This window comes from Notolepis coatsorum (genome assembly GCF_963971535.1).
Source record: "Notolepis coatsorum genome assembly, chromosome: 15".
Classification (NCBI taxonomy): Eukaryota; Metazoa; Chordata; class Actinopteri; order Aulopiformes; family Paralepididae; genus Notolepis; species Notolepis coatsorum.
The window spans coordinates 14,521,579-14,543,535 of NC_140179.1; the positions used below are offsets into that span (position 1 = coordinate 14,521,579).

The following is a 21,957-nucleotide window of genomic DNA, read 5'->3' on the forward strand; positions in this document are numbered from 1 at the left end:
GACAGAGAGAACACGTTCAGGGGACAGAGAGTACACGTTCAGGGGACAGAGAGTACACGTTCAGGGGACAGAGAGTACACGTTCAGGGGACAGAGAGTACACGCTCAGGGGACAGAGAGGACAGGTTCAGGGGACAGAGAGTACACGCTCAGGGGACAGAGAGTACAGGTTCAGGGGACAGAGAGTACACGTTCAGGGGACAGAGAGTACAGGTTCAGGGGACAGAGAGTACACGTTCAGGGGACAGAGAGTACAGGTTCAGGGGGACAGAGAGTACACGTTCAGGGGACAGAGAGTACAGGTTCAGGGGACAGAGAGTACAGGTTCAGGGGACAGAGAGGACAGGTTCAGGGGACAGAGAGTACAGGTTCAGGGGACAGAGAGTACACGTTCAGGGGACAGAAAGTACACGTTAGAGAGTAGAGTGGATACAGCTGGGGCTGGGTGTATTGTTAATGTTTTCCAAAATCATTATGATGCGCATGTCGTAATTGACTGGAGGAAGTGTTGAGTTAGCTATTGTGATCCTTCCTATGTTTAAGGTAAAGTAGCACCGTTTATGTTGTTGTTGAATAATGTTAATAGTGTCTCTCTATGTCGGGAGATGCCTGTGAGGACGTTAATATCTGGTGCTGCGCGCACACACCTGTAGTACTTCATCTAACCATAGGATGTCGCCATTTTACTTTGTGTAACCTGGTACATTGTGTGAAATTTGTTTATTCCTATGAGTAGTATCCTAATTTAAATGTAACTCTAGGTTACTTTTTCTGTTAGAATGGGCATGGTAATGTGATGGGTATTTATATTTGGATATCTGATTTTCATTTGTTACTAGCCTATATATATGCCTATATGACATTTCTTTATTCATGCTTCACAGAAGTTAACACTATGATCGCCGCGGACGAGTTTTCACGTCATTCCGAGCCATGCTCATTCTGCCGAAGACGCCGTAACTCGTCTTTGATGTCAATATTTCAAAAATCTGTCATCGAAATCATATTTCCTTTCCGGAGCCCTGAGACACACTGCTGATCTCCTCTCAACTCTCTAGCGGTTCAAGAGCGCCATCTGGTGGCCGATCGGCAGATCGCCAACCGGATATTAACCTTTGAACCGGTAGTGCTCATCCATATGTGGTCCGGCCACTCGCTATAGCTCCCGCGACTCCATCTTGAAACACTGGATAATAGATCGCTCGCCCTAACTCAATAAACAACGTTATTTGGACGTATATACTATTATACAACCTGGAAATGGATCGGGCATTTCTACATCCCATAATAGAAAAAAATCTGTTTCACGCTCATCTGCCAGCGGCGCGAGGAAGCCACGGTAAGATTCAGCGTTATTTTCTAACGTATTCTATACTAACTGATCTGATGAACATATGACCCACTCTGGATGAATCATCTAACGCTGTCCACGGAATTATAAAAGATCCCCCGCCCATCCGGTCATCATCAGATGATGCGTAGAAACTTCTAGAAGTACGTCCAGTTGAAACTTTTTATCTCGCACAGATTCCTACCAAACTGTATTTGATCATCAATATAATGCATTTAGGGCTATAAATCACGTTCTGAAGAAAGCTGCAGAAAACGATAAAAACATACTTATACTTTAGACCATATTTTAGTATGAATATGTGAATGAAAAAGTTTAACGTTGCTACACCCTGAACAATACATATAGGACATTGAATGGGCCATAATAATGGCAATTTAGCAATAGAATTTAAAAAGTTATAGCCCTGCAAAGAAGGGGAACTTCTCCATAGACAAATAGAGCTGGCGAGGGATGGTAAATTATGAATTTAACCCATGGCGATTAAAGTGTTAACTTATGTTACTATATTATTGTTATTCCAGACTGAAGACAATATTGAATATTGCCAGTCCCTCCGCTCTGCAGTAAACACAAAATTCACACTGCAAAAATGGTCTGACAAAAATAAGAAATAAAAACGTTTCAAAAAATGTCAAGCAAAATATGCTTGAAACAAGTAAAATAATCTACCAGTGTAGTACGATTCTTTTTTTCTTTTTTTTTACAGTTTACTTACTTATGTTAACAAAAATATACCACTTACAGCACCTGCATTTCCCCCAATGGGATCAATAAAGGAAGATCTTTAACAACTCAAATGCTTTGAATCAGAGTGTCGAGCCTCGTCTTGCTACCTACTAGGGCTGGGCGATTCTTGCTAAAATGTGAATCACGATTTTTCTCTCTAAGAATTGAGATCACGATTCTCTCACGCGATTCTTATTTCTTCAATCAAATAATTTATTGCACTTTCTTAAACAGACAACATAACATATTGATATATCAAAGTGCTTGACTTAAACTTAAACATAACATATATGAAAGTGCTTGACTTAAACTTAAAAGTCTCTTGTAACATACAAAATAACTCAAGTCAGAATCATCATTTAAAAAAGTTAAGTAAAAAGTACAAAAAAGAAATAAAAAGAAAAGTTATTTTAAAAATCGTCATCATTTTGAAATGAGATTGCATAGGTCTATGAATCGAGATCGCAATTTCGACCAGCCCTAGTACCTACATTTTCCCACTACTGTCCATCGCGAGGCCTTAACTGGTGGGCTACCTGTAGTGTCTGAGGACCTTGACGCCGTAGCTGATGGCTCCGTCCCAGTCCCCCATGTAGAGGCAGACCCCCATGGCCTGGTACATCATGTGCAGCATGTAGACGTTGCCCTCGTCGAACACGGCTCCCATCCTCTCCATGCTCAGCTCGCACATCTCCAGCAGCTCGCTAGGGGGTGCCAGAGAGTCAAGGCTGCATCCACGTGGAGGGGTGGTGTTGGAAGCTCAACGCTAAGGCCAAGAGTTAGCCCTAGTTCAGCTAAAGATAAGCACCTTGAGAGCTCACTGAGTTTAAAGTGTGCTATTATAATGAAATCTATTATTAAATTCATCAGATAAGGGCCTTAGAATATTATATGACTTGCTAAAGATGTGTAATCCTTCCTTGAAAATGAGGGTGACATCAATTGTCTTTTAGAGTATAAATAAAGGTTGATGATGATGATATATCCTATATATAGCTATACCATTTGTAGCAGCTAATTGGGGTGTAAAGTACTTGAGTAATTGTACTTCGTTACAATACTTAAGTACGGTTTTGGGGGATTTGTACTTTACTCGAGTATTATTAGGTTTGTATACTTGTACTTTTACTCAATTACATTTAATTAAAAAAACATACTTTTTACTCCTTACATTTAAAATGCAGACCTACAAAGTACAAAGTACAAATCTCACAGGTCCAACTATTTTAATTAGTATATTTGTTTCTCTGGCCGAACTAACGTTATTAATCCTGCGGCCGCGCTTTATTTAAAAACAGCCAATCAAATCCCCATCAATGGAAAATGAACCCGCCCATATCCATGCTGATTGGTCCTTGTGCAAGACTAGAAAGCGGGGATCTTTGATTAAACACCTGCTATCAGAAGAATAGAGAGTGAGAAAAAACGTTTTTATTTTAATTTATTTTTTTATTTAAAAGTAGAAACTTTTTGACTTTTACTCAAGTGTGTTTTTAGCCAGATACTCTTTTACTTGAGTACGGTTTTGAGACGGTACCCATACTTTCACTTAAGTATAATTTCTGGGTACTTTTTACACCCCTGGCAGCTAATAGGGAACCTAATAAACAAAACTAAACTATAATCTTTCCTTTTGATACTCAACTGAATGAAAAGAACAAACGTCATGCTCAATAATCATATCGCAGAACCGTGCGGAAGCGATGTCTCTCGTGGAATAAGGATATTTTTCGATGTCTCTCGCTTGGCGGCTCTGAACTCTTGGATGGTGCTCCTGGCGTACCGCACCATGTTCCCAATGGCCTCGGACTCGATGGGATCACTCCTCTTTCTTATCTTCAGCTTGGCCTTGTCCTGAGGGGAGGAGACAGTGAAGGAGACAGGAGACAGTGAAGGAGACAGTGAAGGAGACAGGAGACAGTGAAGGAGACAGGAGACAGGGAAGGAGACAGGAGACAGTGAAGGAGACAGGAGACATCACACAGTGAAGGAGACAGGAGACAGTGAAGGAAACAGTGAAGGAGACAGGAGACATCACACAGTGAAGGAGACAGGAGACAGTGAAGGAGACAGTGAAGGAGACAGGAGACAGTGAAGGAGACAGGAGACATCACACAGTGAAGGAGACAGGAGACAGTGAAGGAGACAGGAGACATCACACAGTGAAGGAGACAGGAGACAGTGAAGGAGACAGGAGACATCATACAGTGAAGGAGACAGGAGACAGTGAAGGAGACAGGAGACATCATACAATGAAGGAGACAGTGAAGGAGACAGGAGACAGTGAAGGAGACAGTGAAGGAGACAGGAGACATCACACAGTGAAGGAGACAGGAGACAGTGAAGGAGACAGGAGACAGTGAAGGAGACAGGAGACATCACACAGTGAAGGAGACAGGAGACATCACACAGTGAAGGAGACAGGAGACATCATACAGTGAAGGAGACAGGAGGATAACATAGTTTTTTTATTTATTTTTTATCTGCTCTTATGTTTTGTTTATTTTATTCATTTTAAATGTTTTTATCTTTTAAACCTTTTTATTCTATTTTTAATTTTGTTTTCCTTCTGCTATGAAGCACCTTGAGAGCTCACTGAGTTTAAAGTGTGCTATATAAATTAAATCTATTATTATTATTATTATTATTATTATTATTATTATTATTATTATTATTATTATTATTATTATTATTATTATTACACCCCTATCCGCTACCTTCATAAGCAGGTGTGTAGCCACACACTCGCCTCCTTCCCAATCTTTCACCACAAGGCGAGATCAAAGGCCGCAGTGGCGTCCAGACGCTGAGCGTCACTAGTATTCATAGAACTACGGTTATATTCATAACCTATCGTTCTATATCATACTAGCTTCCGCTCAGCGTCATCTGCACAACGGGAGCTGAGCGGGAGCTTGAAGCTCGACAAATGTACCCCGCTGAGGCCCCCCACAACCATCAGAACCGGGGAGGACCGAGCCCCCCCGACCCTCCCTAATGGAGGATACCCTCCCTATTGGAGGACGGGAGGGAGACGGATCCGACCGTGCGAAGAGAAACTCGAGCAACTCAACGCACAGGGTGAGCAGACCGTGGCTTGACCCCACGACTACGCACACGCACAACCCGCATGCCACCAGGGAACGAACGGAAGGAACAAACCTTGTTACCGCCCCCAAAATCACGGGGTCAAGAGCAAACTCAACCCTGTGGCAAGGCCGTAGCAGCGGAGCGCGAAGGAAGACCCAGACCCACTGAAGGGACTGGATCCCCCGGAAAAAGGGGGCCCGGAGAGGTCAACGACGCCACAGCATCAAGACCTCACCAAGCGGTCACTAGTGACACCGCCCCCCACACCTTTTTTTACCCTTTCACTACCACACTACAGAAGGTTAACCCTTTCACTACCACACTACAGAATGTTAACCTTTCACTACCACACTACAGAAGGTTAACCTTTCACTACCACACTACAGAAGGTTAACCCTTTCACTACCACACTACAGAAGGTTAACCTTTCACTACCACACTACAGAAGGTTAACCTTTCACTACCACACTACAGAAGGTTAACCCTTTCACTACCACACTACAGAAGGTTAACCTTTCACTACCACACTACAGAAGGTTAACCCTTTCACTACCACACTACAGAAGGTTAACCCTTTCACTAACACACTACAGACGGTTAACCTGCTGTAGTGTGGTAGTGAAAGGTTAGCCTTCTGTAGTGTGGTAGTGAAAGGGTTAACCTTCTGTAGTGTGGTAGTGAAAGGGTTAACCTTCTGTAGTGTGGTAGTGAAAGGGTAAAAAAAGGTGTGTAAATGGAGTTGAAGTGTGTTTATCCTCCACTACATCCCTGTGGGCCACTCTGGATAAAAGGGATGTGAATCCAAAAAGGGGGTACCAAATTAGCGCTGGTCCTCTCTCTCTCATACTGATCAAGATCAGTTTGTTCACAGACTCTTACTTTAGACTTGGTTTTACATTCCTTGCAGGCGCAGGTGAAGTAGTACGAGTCTCTCAATCTGTCGTTTCTGTCGGCCGTCGGGTAAAGCAGGTCGATGTAGCTGATGAGAACCTGGAGGCAACGCACACACACACACACACACACACACACACACACACACACACACACACACACACACACACACACACACACACATACACACACACACACACACACACACACACACACACACACACACACACACACACACACACACACACATTTTAGATGCTTTATTTATGTCCACATAAATATAAAGTACATTAACACATTGGACGCCAGACCCGAGATAAGTCGGGTTAACTCGCCATCGCTTGAGCGCCAAACCCGAGAAAAGAAACCCGAGAAAAGTCGGGTTTTTGTCGTTATTTCTTTTATTCGCTAAACGTCCAATACCGCCACCTGTTGCCTTGCGGCCGGTATTGCACATCCTTGGAATCTCTCTGGCTCAGCCTGTACGTCGATCTAAAAAGTACGGTCTGGGTTTTCCTAGTCAGGCATGGCGAGCGGTTATAACACATGGATTGAGGATAATCAAGCACTCCCGTTCATGTTCTTTGGTGGATTATGTTGGCAACACGATCGACATAAATACTTGGAATGGCGATCAGATAATTGGAATATTCTTTTTGCAGTACATCCTAGTCAAGGTAAGGGTTATATGGTATCAATCTTGCATTGATCCGAGCATGCCTTCATTGTGATCCGAAAGTGTTACTGTAACGTTACTCCACAACGTATGCCGTTGGTGACGATCGAAGCATAGAAACCCTTTCATGCATGCATGATGAAACATAATACCGATAATATAGCGTTGATTTCAGATTGATTGTTGATCCAGGCGAGGAATGCCACGGTTTCTAGTGAAATGCACTAAACGCTGCATAGCGGTGTTTCCTGGGATTACACAGAATTACTCTAAAACTATACTCATATTCACCACGGTATAAAACGGGAATGTATTGACGTACAGCCCAAGCCAGAGGCTTTCCAATGATGTGCAATACCGGCCGCAAGGCGTTAGGCAGTATTGGACGTTTGCGATCTCAGACCCATTTCCAATGATAACATCTGGATGGATTATGAATGGAAATATCGAATAAAAGAAATAACGATGAAAACCCGACTTTTCTCGGGTTTGGCGCCCAACGTTCGGCGAGTTAACCCGACTTATCTCGGGTCTGGCGTCCAATGTGTTAATATATTATATTGTAGGAGCCAACTCCTATGATGATAAATTGTATCTTTATTGCCCCATTAGACATATAGTTTATTATGGTATTCGTGCTTTGTGTTTATTAATATATGTCATAATGAATTCCAAGATGGAGACTTACCTGGTCAACTCCCCTTTTTTCCCACGTTCCCCCTAACCACTCCTATAACATGGCAGGTAATTTAGAGTTCAGGTAGGCCCAGGTAGAGCGGTACCATATAGTTTTTGACCGCACTTAATTTGCACTTAATTTGCACTTAATTCGCACTTGATTGACAGTTTATGTTCATTTACAAAACCCTTTTTGTTTGTTTTATAGTGGTAGGCAGCTATTGGGGCTGTTGTGATTCGCTTTCCAATAAATCCCGTTTGTTTTGACAAAGTACATTGGACCAGCGTCATCTTTTCTTTTGGACTGCAATTCGGAGCGTGTCGGACTAACAACGCATTACCTGGAGCCTCAAGGCAACTGTGGTTCGTAGGATTGCCTTTACATATATATTATAATCATTTAAAAAAAATCTAATTCGAATTTCTCCCTTCAAGTTCGAATCTCGTGTTTTTATGTAAATTCAAAATTAAATTCAAAAATAATGTGACAGTATCAGGGTCAATGCGATTTGTCCCAGTCATTATTTCATTGGTGTTGTTGGCAGTGTCTTGAAGGCACATTCCTGAAAGCTTAGCTGCCATGTGTTAAGACCACATGGTTCACTGGTCGGGGCTGAAAATAACGGCCTCCTGAATCAGCTGTTAGTCAGTATCTTTCGGGGAAGAGCTCGCTGCCGAGTACTAAAACAAACGAGTACGTGATGCAGAGTTGGCATGTGGACTGAGTCAGGAAGTTCTTCTCTGAAGAATCAGTGAGTGACGTTTTTATGACGTTACGCTGTGATGGTAGGAGCAGCACAGTAGCTGGTGATGAGTCACCTCCATGTGTTTTACATTGTTAACGTGCCGAGTTCTGAGTTGTTGAGGTTTATATATTATATTATATTCGGCGGGTTCTGCTGCCAGAACTATCACTGTCACAACTCGGGACTTGAGAACTAGAGACTCACATCACCGTACCGATCTTGTTTCTTTGCACTAGAGACTCATACCACTGGACTCTATCTTGTGTTCGTACTTTTTATATTATTATACTGTATTTGTATCTATACCTTAAGTGTATCTATAGATGCTGGACTGTATTTATTTTTTCAGGACTGTGACACCAGAATTTCCCCAAGGGGATCAATAAAGGATCATCTCATCTGATCTTATCTTACCACATATATATATATATCTAAATATACCTTCTATATACCCACTTATACACCCGCTTATAACTGTATGATAGCATGTACAATAATTCTGTATACCGTATATATATATATATATATATATATATATATATATATATATATATATATATATATATATATATATATATATATATATATATATATATGTATTCTTACCGTATATACCAGCATAATTATAATCCTTTTTGCATATCTGTAGATTCTATATCTATATCTGTACATATCCCTTACCTACTCTTACTAGAAGATCTGTTTGCATCAGTGGGGAAAAAGGAACGCAGGTCAGAACAACGGGGCAGACTACAATATATTTGCATTTGTTAGCCATGCTAGCAATCTAAACAATCAATCCATGGCAAAGCTAGATTATGTAAAAGGTGAAACACTCACATTCACAGCCATGCTGATTTGGCTAAATGACATCCAGCCGTTTAGTCAGGGGAGTGTCATGGTTTCTCCATAGAGATCCATTATACTTTCAGTCAGGGGAGTGTCATGGTTTCTCCATAGAGCTCCATTATACGTTTAGTCAGGGGAGTGTCATGGTTTCTCCATAGAGCTCCATTATACTTTCAGTCAGGGGAGTGTCATGGTTTCTCCATAGAGCTCCATTATACTGTTAGTCAGGGGAGTGTCATGGTTTCTCCATAGAGCTCCATCATACTTTTAGTCAGGGGAGTGTCATGGTTTCTCCATAGAGCTCCATCATACTTTTAGTCAGGGGAGTGTCATGGTTTCTCCATAGAGCTCCATTATACTTTTAGTCAGGGGAGTGTCATGGTTTCTCCATAGAGCTCCATTATACTGTTAGTCAGGGGAGTGTCATGGTTTCTCCATAGAGCTCCATTATACTGTTAGTCAGGGGAGTGTCATGGTTTCTCCATAGAGCTCCATTATACTGTTAGTCAGGGGAGTGTCATGGTTTCTCCATAGAGCTCCATTATACTTTTAGTCAGGGGAGTGGCATGGTTTCTCCATAGAGCTCCATTATACTTTCAGTCAGGGGAGTGGCATGGTTTATCCATAGAGCTCCATTATACTTTCAGTCAGGGGAGTGTCATGGTTTCTCCATAGAGCTCCATTATACTTTTAGTCAGGGGAGTGTCATGGTTTCTCCATAGAGCTCCATTATACTTTCAGTCAGGGGAGTGTCATGGTTTCTCCATAGAGCTCCATTATACTTTTAGTCAGTGGAGTGGCATGGTTTCTCCATAGAGCTCCATTATACTTTTAGTCAGGGGAGTGTCATGGTTTCTCCATAGAGCTCCATTATACTTTTAGTCAGGGGAGTGTCATGGTTTCTCCATAGAGCTCCATTATACTGTTAGTCAGGGGAGTGTCATGGTTTCTCCATAGAGCTCCATTATACTGTTAGTCAGGGGAGTGTCATGGTTTCTCCATAGAGCTCCATTATACTGTTAGTCAGGGGAGTGTCATGGTTTCTCCATAGAGCTCCATTATACTTTTAGTCAGGAGAGTGTCATGGTTTCTCCATAGAGCTCCATTATACTTTTAGTCAGGGGAGTGTCATGGTTTCTCCATAGAGCTCCATTATACTTTTAGTCAGGGGAGTGTCATGGTTTCTCCATAGAGCTCCATTATACTGTTAGTCAGGGGAGTGTCATGGTTTCTCCATAGAGCTCCATTATACTTTTAGTCAGGGGAGTGTCATGGTTTCTCCATAGAGCTCCATTATACTGTTAGTCAGGGGAGTGTCATGGTTTCTCCATAGAGCTCCATTATACTGTTAGTCAGGGGAGTGTCATGGTTTCTCCGTAGAGCTCCATTATACTTTTAGTCAGGGGAGTGTCATGGTTTCTCCATAGAGCTCCATTATACTGTTAGTCAGGAGTGTCATGGTTTCTCCATAGAGCTCCATTATACTGTTAGTCAGGGGAGTGTCATGGTTTCTCCATAGAGCTCCATTATACTCTTAGTCAGGGGAGTGTCATGGTTTCTCCATAGAGCTCCATCATACTTTTAGTCAGGGGAGTGTCATGGTTTCTCCATAGAGCTCCATCATACTTTTAGTCAGGGGAGTGTCATGGTTTCTCCATAGAGCTCCATTATACTTTTAGTCAGTGGAGTGCCATGGTTTCTCCATAGAGCTCCATTATACTTTTAGTCAGTGGAGTGTCATGGTTTCTCCATAGAGCTCCATTATACTTTTAGTCAGGGGAGTGTCATGGTTTCTCCATAGAGCTCCATTATACTGTTAGTCAGGGGTGTGTCATGGTTTCTCCATAGAGCTCCATTATACTTTTAGTCAGTGGAGTGTCATGGTTTCTCCATAGAGCTCCATTATACTGTTAGTCAGGGGAGTGTCATGGTTTCTCCATAGAGCTCCATTATACTGTTAGTCAGGGGAGTGTCATGGTTTCTCCATAGAGCTCCATTATACTGTTAGTCAGGGGAGTGTCATGGTTTCTCCATAGAGCTCCATTATACTGTTAGTCAGGGTGGAGTGTCATGGTTTTTCAATAGAGCTCCATTATACTGTTAGTCAGGGGAGTGTCATGGTTTCTCCATAGAGCTCCATTATACTGTTAGTCAGTGGAGTGTCATGGTTTTTCAATAGAGCTCCATTATACTTCTTTTAGCGCAGCAGCTCGGTATTGCTGATTGGCTCGAACACAGTATGTTTGTTACAGAAAACAGGTGTATGCTGCTGGCCAGTATGGCTTACTACTAGTGATGTCCGATATTATCGGCCTACCGATATTATCGGCCGATATTGGCATTAAAATGTGATATCGGAAATTATCGGTATCGGTTATCAAAATAGTATATATATATTAGGGCTGACCCCTATTAGTCGATTAGTCGACTAATCGGTCGAAAGGAGCCGTAGTCGACTGCCAACCTCTTAGTCGAATACAAACAAAAATTATAAAAAGTAATAATAAAAAAATATTTATTTTATTTTTTTATTTTTTTTATCATTCTTTCCAAAAAGAAAAGAGGCCTAGAAGCGTGGCTAACGCTAATGGCACGCATACCAGAGGCTAACTGCCTAAGAAAACAGGCACAGAGGCACTGAAAGAGGATTTCACCCATCTAATGAACACACTAGACTAGACAAATATCAAGATGTATCCATCAGTGGACCAATTGCATGCTTTTGCAGAGGACAAGAAGCATTCAGTCGACTCCTTCAGACATTAAGCACCCCCACAGCCCAAATGGAATGATAAAAAAATATATATATATATATATATATTATACTTTTCTTTTCTTTTTCTTTTTCTTTTTTCTTTAAAGTCGACTAATAGTCGACTAACGGCAAATTTTGGGCAATCATAGTCGACTATCCAAATCCTTAGTCGGGGACAGCCCTAATATATATATTTATTTTTTTACAGGCAATTTACCCAGGCAAGCAAGTAAGAACAAATTCTGATTTAATTTATTGTCAAAAGTATGCATAATGTGTTAATTCCACGACAAGAGATATGTAATGTTAATTACCTGAAATTATTCCGTTTTTTGGGGGGGGGGGAACCCTGCATATATCGGTATCGGTTGATATCGGTATTGGAAATTAAGAGTTGGACAATACCGGTATATTGGTATCGGTAAAAAAGCCAATATCGAACATCCCTACTTACTACTATAGTGTCTTTATAGCTGTATCACTACATATTGATACTACAACTCTGTACATCTGATTAGCACTATATTCAGTAGTACTAGTTTATATATATTATACCCCGTTTAAATCAGCTGTACATTGTATATTACTATTGCACTGTTACATTTGCACTCTGGTTGGATGCCCAACTTCTTTTGGTTGGTACGTTTGCTGTATAATGGCAATACATTTAAATATAAATATAATATAATATAAATGCGATATATTTGGTCCGGTTCCCAATACAGTTTTAAACCAACCTACACTGTGGCCCCTGGGCTCAGCAGCTAGGAGTAACACTGTGGCCCCTGGGCTCAGCAGCTAGGAGTAACACTGTGGCCCCTGGGCTCAGCAGCTAGGAGTAACACTGTGGCCCCTGGGCTCAGCAGCTAGGAGTAACACTGTGGCCCCTGGGCTCAGCAGCTAGGAGTAACACTGTGGCCCCTGGGCTCAGCAGCTAGGAGTAACACTGTGGCCCCTGGGCTCAGCAGCTAGGAGTAACACTGTGGCCCCTGGGCTCAGCAGCTAGGAGTAACGCTGTGGCCCCTGGGCTCAGCAGCTAGGAGTAATACTGTGGCCCCTGGGCTCAGCAGCTAGGAGTAACGCTGTGGCCCCTGGGCTCAGCAGCTAGGAGTAACACTGTGGCCCCTGGGCTCAGCAGCTAGGAGTAACACTGTGGCCCCTGGGCTCAGCAGCTAGGAGTAACACTGTGGCCCCTGGGCTCATCAGCTAGGAGTAACACTGTGGCCCCTGGGCTCAGCAGCCAGGAGTAACACTGTGGCCCCTGGGCTCAGCAGCTAGGAGTAACACTGTGGCCCCTGGGCTCAGTAGCTAGGAGTAACACTGTGGCCCCTGGGCTCAGCAGCTAGGAGTAACACTGTGGCCCCTGGGCTCAGCAGCCAGGAGTAACACTGTGGCCCCTGGGCTCAGCAGCTAGGAGTAACACTGTGGCCCCTGGGCTCAGCAGCTAGGAGTAACACTGTGGCCCCTGGGCTCAGCAGCTAGGAGTAACGCTGTGGCCCCTGGGCTCAGCAGCTAGGAGTAATACTGTGGCCCCTGGGCTCAGCAGCTAGGAGTAACGCTGTGGCCCCTGGGCTCAGCAGCTAGGAGTAACACTGTGGCCCCTGGGCTCAGCAGCTAGGAGTAACACTGTGGCCCCTGGGCTCAGCAGCTAGGAGTAACACTGTGGCCCCTGGGCTCAGCAGCTAGGAGTAACACTGTGGCCCCTGGGCTCAGCAGCTAGGAGTAACACTGTGGCCCCTGGGCTCATCAGCTAGGAGTAACACTGTGGCCCCTGGGCTCAGCAGCCAGGAGTAACACTGTGGCCCCTGGGCTCAGCAGCTAGGAGTAACACTGTGGCCCCTGGGCTCAGTAGCTAGGAGTAACACTGTGGCCCCTGGGCTCAGCAGCTAGGAGTAACACTGTGGCCCCTGGGCTCAGCAGCTAAGAGTAACACTGTGGCCCCTGGGCTCAGCAGCTAGGAGTAACACTGTGGCCCCTGGGCTCAGCAGCTAGGAGTAACACTGTGGCCCCTGGGCTCAGCAGCTAGGAGTAACACTGTGGCCCCTGGGCTCAGCAGCCAGGAATGCTAGCTTGTTGACGGCTTGCTCGGCTCATGGATGCATAACGGGTAGGGGTGGGAATCACCAGTTTCATCACGATACGATACGATGTCGATTCTTTGAACAATGATACGATATTTGCCGATATCACAAAGTCTGCCACGATACGATACGATTCGATTCAGGTGCCTGCGATCGATATGCGGCGATATTATGTGCCCATTTAACACAATCAGTCACATTTAGATCAACTAAAAAAAGGCTACGGAAATATCAATTGATGTTTTTATTTTTGAGCTCTTCCAGACATTTAAATGAAAAACAATCTATTGTTTTTAATACAAATAGACCTCCTGTTCACTTTTTATATATTGAGCTTTAAACTTTAAGTAAAATGTTTTGGAACTCACAACACGCAAGCTAAAACCCCTTCCTCTCCCAAACTTCCTACAATTGTTTTATGTTGCATGATGATCATGAATACATGTTTCAATATCAACATTATCTGTCCATCCTCAGTAACACACACACACACGCACACACAGAATGCCCCTCCCCCAGTCCCCCACAGAAAGGTAGACTGCCCCCACCCCTCCTCCTTCCCCTCTCCTCTCTCCTGTTCTCTCACGGTTAGCTGCTTAGCTTAGTTAGCTTAAGCAGCCAACGTGACGTTCATTTAGATATTTAACGTGACGTGGGCATAAAGGAATGGCGACGATGCAAAGCATGTTAGATGCATTTGACCCGTTGCGGGGAAAAAACTGCACAGACTTATATCGGGTCGCAAAATAGACGCTCTGTAGTGCTGTTCTGCACGGAGTTTCACAATACTGGGCGCCGGCGGATATGACTCGCAGGATTTTCAAAATAAGAGTATCGCAATATGAATCGATCTTTTTACATTGCATCGATCCTATTTGATATTGATAATAGATCGATATATCGATCTGGATCGATGTATCGTCCCACCTCTAATAACGAGATGCCTGCTCGCAAGACAGATCACGTCAGCGTTGCAGGTATGTTAACTAGCGATTTCAGTGATTTGCTATTTTTGCAAGATCTAAAGTTTGGCCTTAGTTAACGTTTTCGTTGTGGAAGTGAAATGGAGGAGCCATCACCATCACGCAAAATAAACTTTTTTTTGGGCAGCCCACAATCCATCCAATGTTGGATCCCTAAATTGGCCCTCAGCCAACAAAACTTCAGGTCTTCAAAATCCAGATCAGGAGCGTCATGGAGTACCCCCGCCTCGCCTGGGTGAATGCCTCACAAACCACACTCTGAAGGCGCTTTCACACCGGCAGGGCTCCGGTTCAAGCTCCGGCTCCCTTCTTTCTCGCGAACCAGCCCATGTTTACACCTATTATTTAAGCAGAACCAGCGTTCCACCGTCCGCCGTCATCAACGGGGGGCGTTACTCAGGCGGAGGTAAACACAACACAACCATATGAACGCAACAGTGGCAAAGGTTCGGCATTGCATCTGCAACCATGTACTCAACAGGTAGCGATCTCAAGATGAGATCCGATTCAAATGTATTAATAATAATAATAATAATAACTTTATTTATATAGCACTTTTCATACAAGATGCAGCCCACAGTGCTTCACATTATATGATAAAATGTAATGTGACACATTTCATTCACAGGATTTGTGTGAATGGTCCAACTGTAGTATTTGAACACACCTGACGACCTGAGCTATTGTTATGCAAAGTAGCCAGGTGGGTACCTGGCGCAGAGTCGAGTGGACATTCTTGTGTGTGTGCGCATGCTCCTGCTCAAAAAGCAGATGGAACTGCATGCAACCCCGTCCCATGACCACTGCACCACTGCTCATACAGAACCAAGCATTTCACTGTAATGTACATGTACTTGATACGTGACAAATAAAATCAAGGAGGTGGAGGTTACAACACCTGAAGGTTACCACCTAGCACCAGGACTAACACCTGGAGGTTACCACCAAGCTAATAATTAGCCTAATAATAACACTCTATCCCCCGCCTCCTCCACACCCAGAACCTGGACTGACCCTCATCACTGTAGCAGAGGACATGATGATGTAAGCAAGACATTACATACATCAGATGTCAAACAAATCATAAATCAAAGCTGTAAAATCTACCATGAAATCTGGCTCATGAGGAGATTAACTGATATTTCACACCAACTACCCCACTAGTATAGTAGTACAAGTACACACAAAGTACATCTGACCCTTTGACCCCCAGGGGCCCGCCCCCCCCCCCCCCCAGGGGCCCCTCAGCTGTCCCCACCCCTCACCTCGTCTCCGGTCTCCATGGCCTGGACAGCCCGCACCTCTGCCACCGTCTTGTTATAGGTCACGATGACGCTGGGGAGACAGCTGTGGTTGATAAGGGCCACACTGTAGGGGGGAGGGGGGAGGGGGGAGGGAGACACATCATTATTATTATATGTATTTCTGCAGGAAGTGTCTAGTTATTGTTCTACTTGTCAGTTGTCACCTATACATTACAGTTAGTCTAGGAGACCTTCTGGTCTAAAGACACGGGAAATACTGCTGAGAAGAGGAGGATTTGGAGTGATTTGGTAAGTGTGTGTGTGTGTGTGTGTGTGTGTGTGTGTGTGAGTGTGTGTGTGTATGTTTGTTTGTGTGTGTGTCTGTGTGTGTGTGTATCTGTGTGTATGTGTGTGTCTGTGTGTGTGTCTGTTTGTGTGTGCGTGTGTGTGTGTGTGTGTGTGTGTGTGTCTGATTGTGTGTGCGTGTGTGTGTGTGTGTGTGTGTGTATGTGTGTGTGTATGTGTGTGTGCGCGCGCGCGTGTGTGTGCGTGTGTGTGTTCCATCTTACTCAGGATAGACAGCTGTTCCCATCTGGGACAGTTCTTCATCTTCCACCGTGAAGCCATTACAGGCGACCTGGGAGAGGGGGGGGGGGGCACATGGGGGAGGAGGGGGGGGGGGGGACACATGGGGGAGGAGGGGGGGGGGGGACACATGGGGGAGGGGGGGGGGTCACATGGGGGAGGAGGGGGGGAGGAGGGAGGAGGGGTTCAAACACACGGTTAACCGTCTATAGTGTGATAGTGAAGGGTTAACCTTCTGTAGTGTGGCAGTGAAAGGGTTAAAAGGGTCTCGGGACCCCCCCAGGGCTCTTAGAGCTGAGGTCCCAGGGGGTCCGGTCCTTGGATTGAACCGGTACAGCCCGGTTTGTGGCCCAAACATCCTTGTGTAGCAGAATCTAGCAGTATTCCCACAAGCCAGTGTGAGCGACAGTGCAGACTCTGTGTTGATGTAGCAGTCAGAAAAAGTCCCAAGCTGACAGGAACAACGAGGAACAGAGTGAGTCTGCATCAGTGTTATTTAAAGGTACACTACACAGTCTGCATCAGTATTATTTAAAGGTACACTACACAGTCTGCTTCAGTATTATTTAAAGGTACACTACACAGTCTGCATCAGTATTATTTAAAGGTACACTACACAGTCTGCTTCAGTATTATTTAAAGGTACACTACACAGTCTGCATCAGTGTTATTTAAGAACAGGAACAACGAGGAACAGAGTGAGTCTGCATCAGTGTTATTTAATGGTACACTACACAGTCTGCTTCAGTATTATTTAAAGGTACACTACACAGTCTGCATCAGTGTTATTTAAAGGTACACTACACAGTCTGCTTCAGTATTATTTAAAGGTACACTACACAGTCTGCATCAGTATTATTTAAAGGTACACTACACAGTCTGCATCAGTATTATTTAAAGGTACACTACACAGTCTGCATCAGTGTTATTTAAAGGTACACTACACAGTCTGCATCAGTATTATTTAAGAACAGGAACAACAAGGAACAGAGCGAGTCTGCATCAGTATTATTTAAAGGTACACTACACAGTTTTGGGAAAGAAACTCGAAAGTAAAAAAATAAATGTATTGTATAATTTCACAAAGTGAACAAGTGTGTGAATGCACAATAGCTACAACATGTGTGCATGCATTCACACACACACACACACACACACACACACACACACACACACACACACACACACACACACACACACACACACACACACACACACACTAGAAAACTAGAACGCTTAGCAACTTGGAAAGTTACTGTTTAACTGAGGCCCTGTCCACACGAACGCTGGGTTTTATGTAACCGTGATTGTATGTGCGCAGTTGCACTGTTCGCCCACACACAACCAGGGTTTTGCTACACTGCAACCGCGGTCTTTGAAAACCGGAGTCCAGGGTGAAGTTTTGCGCGCATCCCTGGTTGCAGTGGTTGCGTGTGGGCATAGCAACCGAGGTTATTTCCAGTGTTTACAGCAGAGCTGTCCCAAGTAGCGTTATATGAAAATGATTGTAACAAACTTTTGTTCGAAACGTATCGTCTGTGTTGAAGAGTGTTGTGATCGACTGATATCTGTTGTCGCATTCCTGACCTGACGCTCAGAGTAAACCTGTAGCTGCGGCTAAACTAAGCTCACGTGTTGTCAAGTTATTGTTATAAGGAACCCAGTCCAGACTGCATCCCCTTAACAATTGTTTGTATTGAGCCGTATTGTATTGTACCCATTCTGCACTGTGTTAAATAATGTTTTTATCCATTCATTCTACTAGCATTAACATTACTACATTATTACGTTAGCATGTAAGCTAACAAAATCGGCGATCTTTTTGTGAGACTAAACTCCGCTCTTGGTGGTAAATTGTGTTGATGTTGGTTTTGTTTCATCAACAAATGAGGCAGAACACAGAGTGAATGTATCCTTTTTTGTTTATTGCACGTTGTTCTAGCTGCAAACTGTAGAATTGTTTGGCTGTGAGCAAGGAGGGATGTTTGTGTTCCAGGCTTCAGGTCAGTTTCCGGTATTAACCCTAAACCCTTCTGGTTGGTTGAAATGGCCTTCATGTTTGAACTACATCGCCACCTACTGCTTTGGCATTGTACTACATGTATATGACGTCACTCGGTGTGGGGTTTAAACCAGTAGTGTGGACAGAGTTAATTTTTTTTTAATAATAAAAAAAAAAACTGTGTAAAAAATACACATGATCGTGTGGACTGGGCCTGAGAGAAGAGAGCGAACTATACCTGAGAGAAGAGAGTGAATTATACCTGAGAGAAGAGTGAACTATACCTGAGAGAAGAGTGAATTATACCTGAGAGAGTGAACTATACCTGAGAGAAGAGTGAATTATACCTGAGAGAAGAGTGAATTATACCTGAGAGAAGAGTGAATTATACCTGAGAGAAGAGAGTGAATTATACCTGAGAGAATAGTGAATTATACCTGAGAGAAGAGAGTGAATTATACCTGAGAGAAGAGTGAATTATACCTGAGAGAAGAGAGTGAATTATACCTGAGAGAAGAGTGAATTATACCTGAGAGAAGAGAGTGAACTATACCTGAGAGAAGAGAGTGAATTATACCTGAGAGAAGAGAGTGAATTATACCTGAGAGAAGAGAGTGAATTATACCTGAGAGAAGAGAGTGAATTATACCTGAGAGAAGAGAGTGAATTATACCTGAGAGAAGAGTGAATTATACCTGAGAGAAGAGAGCGAACTATACCTGAGAGAAGAGTGAACTATACCTGAGAGAGTGAACTATACCTGAGAGAAGAGAGTGAATTATACCTGAGAGAAGAGAGTGAACTATACCTGAGAGAAGAGTGAATTATACCTGAGAGAAGAGTGAATTATACCTGAGAGAAGAGATTGAATTATACCTGAGAGAAGAGAGTGAATTATACCTGAGAGAAGAGTGAACTATACCTGAGAGAAGAGTGAATTATACCTGAGAGAAGATAGTGAATTATACCTGAGAGAAGAGAGTGAATTATACCTGAGAGAAGAGAGTGAATTATACCTGAGAGAAGAGAGTGAATTATACCTGAGAGAAGAGAGTGAATTATACAAGAGAGAAGCGAGTGAATTATACCTGAGAGAAGAGTGAATTATACCTGAGAGAAGAGAGTGAATTATACCTGAGAGAAGAGTGAATTATACCGGAGAGAAGAGTGAATTAATACCTGAGAGAAGAGAGTGAATTATACCTGAGAGAAGAGTGAATTATACCTGAGAGAAGAGAGTGAATTATACCTGAGAGAAGAGTGAATTATACCTGAGAGAAGAGAGTGAATTATACCTGAGAGAAGAGAGTGAATTATACCTGAGAGAAGAGTGAATTATACCTGAGAAAAGAGAGTGAATTATACCTGAGAGAAGAGCGTGAACTATACCTGAGAGAAGAGTGAATTATACCTGAGAGAAGAGTGAATTATACCTGAGAGAAGAGTTAATTATACCTGAGAGAAAAGTGAATTATACCTGTGAGAAGAGAGTGAATTATACCTGAGAGAAGAGAGTGAATTATACCTGAGAGAAGAGTGAATTATACCTGAGAGAAGAGTGAATTATACCTGAGAGAAGAGTTAATTATACCTGAGAGAAGAGAGTGAATTATACCTGAGAGAAGAGTGAATTATACCCGAGAGAAGAGTGAATTATACCTGAGAGAAGAGTGAATTATACCTGAGAGAAGAGAGTGAATTATACCTGAGAGAAGAGAGTGAATTATACCTGAGAGAAGAGAGTGAACTATACCTGAGAGAAAAGTTAACTATACCTGAGAGAAGAGAGTGAATTATACCTGAGAGAAGAGTGAATTATACCTGAGAGAAGAGAGTGAATTATACCTGAGAGAAGAGTGAATTATACCTGAGAGAAGAGTGAATTATACCTGAGAGAAGAGAGTGAATTATACCTGAGAGAAGAGTGAATTATACCTGAGAGAAGAGAGTGAATTATATCTGAGAGAAGAGAGTGAACTATTCCTGAGAGAAGAGAGTGAATTATACCTGAGAGAAGAGAGTGAATTATACCTGAGAGAAGAGTGAATTATACCTGAGAGAAGAGTGAACTATACCTGAGAGAAGAGTGAACTATACCTGAGAGAAGAGAGTGAACTATACCTGAGAGAAGAGAGTGAATTATACCTGAGAGAAGAGAGTGAACTATACCTGAGAGAAGAGAGTGAATTATACCTGAGAGAAGAGAGTGAATTATACCTGAGAGAAGAGAGTGAATTATACCTGAGAGAAGAGAGTGAATTATACCTGAGAGAAGAGAGTGAATTATACCTGAGAGAAGAGAGTGAATTATACCTGAGAGAAGAGAGTGAATTATACCTGAGAGAAGAGAGTGAATTATACCTGAGAGAAGAGTGAATTATACCTGAGAGAAGAGTGTGAATTATACCTGAGAGAAGAGAGTGAATTATACCTGAGAGAAGAGTGAACTATACCTGAGAGAAGAGAGTGAACTATACCTGAGAGAAGAGAGTGAATTATACCTGAGAGAAGAGAGTGAATTATACCTGAGAGAAGAGAGTGAATTATACCTGAGAGAAGAGAGTGAATTATACCTGAGAGAAGAGTGAATTATACCTGAGAGAAGAGTGAATTATACCTGAGAGAAGAGTGAATTATACCTGAGAGAAGAGAGTGAACTATACCTGAGTGAAGAGAGTAAATTATACCTGAGAGAAGAGAGTGAATTATACCTGAGAGAAGAGAGTGAATTATACCTGAGAGAAGAGAGTGAATTATACCTGAGAGAAGAGAGTGAATTATACCTGAGAGAAGAGAGTGAATTATACCTGAGAGAAGAGAGTGAATTATACCTGAGAGAAGAGTGAACTATACCTGAGAGAAGAGAGTGAATTATACCTGAGAGAAGAGAGTGAATTATACCTGAGAGAAGAGTGAACTATACCTGAGAGAAGAGAGTGGATTATACCTGAGAGAAGAGAGTGAATTATACCTGAGAGAAGAGAGTGAATTATACATGAGAGAAGAGTGAACTATACCTGAGAGAAGAGAGTGAATTATACCTGAGAGAAGAGTGAATTATACCTGAGAGAAGAGTGAATTATACCTGAGAGAAGAGAGTGAACTATACCTGAGAGAAGAGTGAATTATACCTGAGAGAAGAGTGAATTATACCTGAGAGAAGAGTGAATTATACCTGAGAGAAGAGAGTGAATTATACCTGAGAGAAGAGAGTGAATTATATCTGAGAGAAGAGTGAATTATACCTGAGAGAAGAGAGTGAATTATACCTGAGAGAAGAGAGTGAATTATACCTGAG

General features: G+C 42.9%; 1 protein-coding gene across 1 annotated transcript in view; it reads right to left on the reverse strand.

Annotated features, from left to right (window-relative positions):
* Positions 1-21,957, reverse strand: part of LOC311241943 (N-lysine methyltransferase SMYD2-like) — a gene marked incomplete at its 5' end in the record, with an annotated part of 45,931 nt that overhangs the window by 1,596 nt on the left and 22,378 nt on the right. Inside the window, 5 exons of the mRNA XM_084330897.1 lie at positions 2,616-2,783; positions 3,806-3,933; positions 6,049-6,159; positions 16,094-16,196; positions 16,642-16,709. Coding sequence (XP_084187023.1) covers positions 2,616-2,783; positions 3,806-3,933; positions 6,049-6,159; positions 16,094-16,196; positions 16,642-16,709 — 578 coding nt within the window. The remainder of the gene's footprint in view (positions 1-2,615; positions 2,784-3,805; positions 3,934-6,048; positions 6,160-16,093; positions 16,197-16,641; positions 16,710-21,957) is intronic.